This window comes from Chiloscyllium plagiosum, unplaced genomic scaffold, assembly GCF_004010195.1.
Source record: "Chiloscyllium plagiosum isolate BGI_BamShark_2017 unplaced genomic scaffold, ASM401019v2 scaf_11921, whole genome shotgun sequence".
Classification (NCBI taxonomy): domain Eukaryota; kingdom Metazoa; phylum Chordata; class Chondrichthyes; order Orectolobiformes; family Hemiscylliidae; genus Chiloscyllium; species Chiloscyllium plagiosum.
Window position 1 is genome coordinate 20,912 of NW_025212648.1, and position 3,670 is coordinate 24,581.

Sequence of the window (3,670 nt, forward strand, 5' to 3'; positions counted from 1 at the left end):
GCTCCCCCTGTCCTTACCCAGCCAGTGCTCCCCCCTGTCCTTACCCAGCCAGTGCTCACCCTGTCCTTACTCAGCCAGTGCTCACCCTGTCCTTACCCAGCCAGTGCTACCCCTTGTCCTTACCCAGCCAGTGCTCCCCCCTAGTCCTTACTCAGCCAGTGCTCACCCTGTCCTTACCCAGCCAGTGCTCCCCCCTGGTCCTTACTCAGCCAGTGCTCCCTCCTGTCCTTACCCAGCCAGTGCTCACCCTGTTCTTACCCAGCCAGTGCTCCCCAGCCAGATCTCCGAAGCCTTTCTCGTAGGCCTTCCAGTTCCTGATGAAGTTGGTCTTGCCGTCTATTCTCCTCTGGAAAACCTTCCAGCAGGGAAAGAGGAAAACAGTGATGAATTTCGTACACTAATCTCAAGCAGCTGTGTGGCTGGAAGGACAAGCTGAGGGAATCTCCCAAGCTCACTGTGTGGATTGAGATTGAGATTGGTATTGGGAATGTTGACAGGGAAGTCTTTAACTCACTGGCATTCCAAACACTCTGCGTCTAAACTCTGACCCTGTCCCAGCAGCTCAAACCCAGGGCTGGGTTTCCCATTTGTAAGTTTCTGGGTGAGATTCATTCAGCCACAATGGCCTGGGTTTACTTTTCCCATTCAATCCTCTTCCCTCTGACTGTACCGGTCGAGTGGAACTGAGTGGCAGGAGAAGAGGGAATGCCCTTGGATTCAACATTCCAGAAATACGGAAAGCCCAACCCCACAGGACTTCATTCAAGTCGCTGCACACCAACAGCTGCCCCTTCACTGTGTGGGTCCTGAATATTTAACCTCAGGGCAAGGACAACTTAGGTCCAACAGTACTGGGATTGCGGGGGGCAGGCTGTTAGAGAGAAGGTCAGAGTGTATTTGGTGAACAGACAAAGTCTTTTCCCTGGGGTGGGGGAGTCCTGAACGAGGGTGCATAGGTTTAAGGTGAGGGGGGGGGGGGGAAAGATTTGAAAGGGAACTAAGGGGCAGCTTTTTCACACAGAGGGTGGTGCGTGTATGGAATGAGCTGCCAGAGGAAGTCGTGGAGGCTGGTACAATTGCAACACTTAAAAGGCATCTGGATGGGGATATGAACAGGAAGGGTTTGGAGGGATATGGGCCAAGTGCTGGCAAACAGGACGAGATCAGATTGGGATGTCTAGACAGCATGGACGAGTTGGGCCGAAGGGTCTGTTTCCATGCTGTACATCACTATGACTCCATCAACAAACTCCATCAACAAACACATCGACCTGGACCCAATATACCAACCACTACAGCGGACAGCTGAAACTGACAACCGGAAGCGGCAGGGACAGACCACTATAAACACCGGAGGAAACATCAAAGAAGCGCTTCGCAGGAGGCTCCCAAGCACTGATGATGTCGCCTAGCCAGGGGACGAAACGTTTGCAACAAAAACTTCCAGCTCGGCGAACAGAACCACAACAACGAGCACCCGAGCTACAAATCTTCGCACAAACTTTGATCACTATGACTGACAGAGGAGGTCACACTACCTGAGCCAGCCAGCAGGGACTGAGATAGCTGCCCAGGGTCGCTGTTGTTATCCCGGGGGGAAGCTGAACGCACAGCACACAGAGAAAGACAGACAGTTTCTCCACCTCACAGGGGGGTAAGGAGCAGCATCCTCTCTGCACACACCCCTCTCCCCAGGGCCCAGCACTCTCTCCCTCCCTCTCTCTCTCAGTACACACACCCCTCTCCCCAGGGCCCAGTACTCTCTCCCTCTCTCTCTCAGCACACACACCCATCTCCCCAGGGCCCAGCACTCTCTCCCTCTCTCTCGCTCTGCCAGCACACACACCTCTCCCCAGGGCCCAGCACTCTCTCCTTCTCTCACTCTGCCACACACACACCTCTCCCCAGGGTTCAGCACTCTCTCTCTCAGCACACACACACACCTCTCCCCAGGGCCCAGCACTCTCTCCTTCTCTCACTCTGCCAGCACACACACCTCTCCCCAGGGCCCAACACTCTCTCCTTCTCTCACTCTGCCAGCACACACACCTCTCCCCAGGGCCCAACACTCTCTCCTTCTCTCACTCTGCCAGCACACACGCCTCTCCCTAAGGCCCAGGCACTCTCACTAACACATGCATCACCTCACACAGTGGCTTGGACCCCCATCCTGGGGATTATGCCCCCACTCCCCCACACCCCTCTCCTTACGAGCCAGCCCCCGCCATCGGTCTCCATGTCGCAGTACGCTCTGATGGGTTTGTCTTTGCTCCCGTTCAGGTAGAGGGTGACGATGCTGGACTCTGTTCTCCCATTGCTGCGTTCTTCTCCGCAGTCCTTCGGGAATGGGATGTGTGCACTGACTACCAAAAAGAATCAGAGAGAGGGAGAGAGTGTGAGGGTAGATCCCAGAATGGACACCAGTTCCCCCTTCCAACACCATCATCCCACTCACCACCTCAAACCTGCTCTCAGGGCGTGAGGGATGTATTGATTGCTGGGTGAGTGATGTATCGATCGCTGGGTGAGGGATGTATTGATCACTGAGTGATGGATGTATCGATTGCTGGGTGAGGGATGTATTGATCGCTGGGTGAGGGATGTATTGATCATGGGTGAGGGATGTACCGATTGCTGAGTGAGGGATGTATCGATCGCTGAGTGAGGGATGTACCGATCACTGAGTGATGGATGTATCGATCGCTGGGTGAGGGATGTACCGATCGCTGAGTGAGGGATGTATTGATCATGGGAGATGGATGTATTGATCAATGAGTGAGGGATGTACCGATCGCTGAGTGAGGGATGTATTGATCATGGGAGATGGATGTATTGATAACTGGGTGAGGGATGTACCGATCGCTGAGTGAGGGATGTATCGATCACTGAGTGATGGATGTATCGATTGCTGGGTGAGGGATGTATCGATCGCTGGGTGAGGGATGTATTGATCGCTGGGTGAGGGATGTATTGATCGCTGGGTGAGGGATGTACCGATTGCTGAGTGAGGGATGTATTGATCGCTGAGTGAGGGATGTACCGATCACTGAGTGATGGATGTATCGATCGCTGGGTGAGGGATGTATTGATCGCTGAGTGAGGGATGATTCGATCGCTGAGTGAGGGATGTATTGATCACTGAGTGAGGGATGTATTGATCGCTGGGTGAGGGATGTATTGATCGCTGGGTGAGGGATGTATTGATCACTGAGTGATGGATGTATCGATCGCTGGGTGAGGGATGTATTGATCGCTGGGTGAGGGATGTATTGATCGCTGGGTGAGGGATGTATTGATCGCTGGGTGAGGGATGTATTGATCGCTGGGTGAGGGATGTATTGATCGCTGGGTGAGGGATGTATTGATCGCTGGGTGAGGGATGTATTGATCGCTGGGTGAGGGATGTATTGATCGCTGGGTGAGGGATGTATTGATCGCTGGGTGAGGGATGTATTGATCGCTGGGTGAGGGATGTATTGATCGCTGGGTGAGGGATGTATTGATCGCTGGGTGAGGGATGTATTGATCGCTGGGTGAGGGATGTATTGATCGCTGGGTGAGGGATGTATTGATCGCTGGGTGAGGGATGTATTGATCGCTGGGTGAGGGATGTATTGATCGCTGGGTGAGGGATGTATTGATCGCTGGGTGAGGGATGTATTGATCGCTG

The 3,670-nt window shown here is 53.7% G+C and overlaps 1 protein-coding gene across 1 annotated transcript in view; it reads right to left on the minus strand.

Annotated features, from left to right (window-relative positions):
- The window catches only part of LOC122547428 (tenascin-R-like), a gene marked incomplete at its 5' end in the record, with an annotated part of 19,694 nt that overhangs the window by 13,361 nt on the left and 2,663 nt on the right, over positions 1-3,670 (minus strand). The window contains 2 exons of the mRNA XM_043686049.1: positions 259-355; positions 2,212-2,363. Of these exons, the coding sequence (XP_043541984.1) occupies positions 259-355; positions 2,212-2,363 (249 nt within the window). The remainder of the gene's footprint in view (positions 1-258; positions 356-2,211; positions 2,364-3,670) is intronic.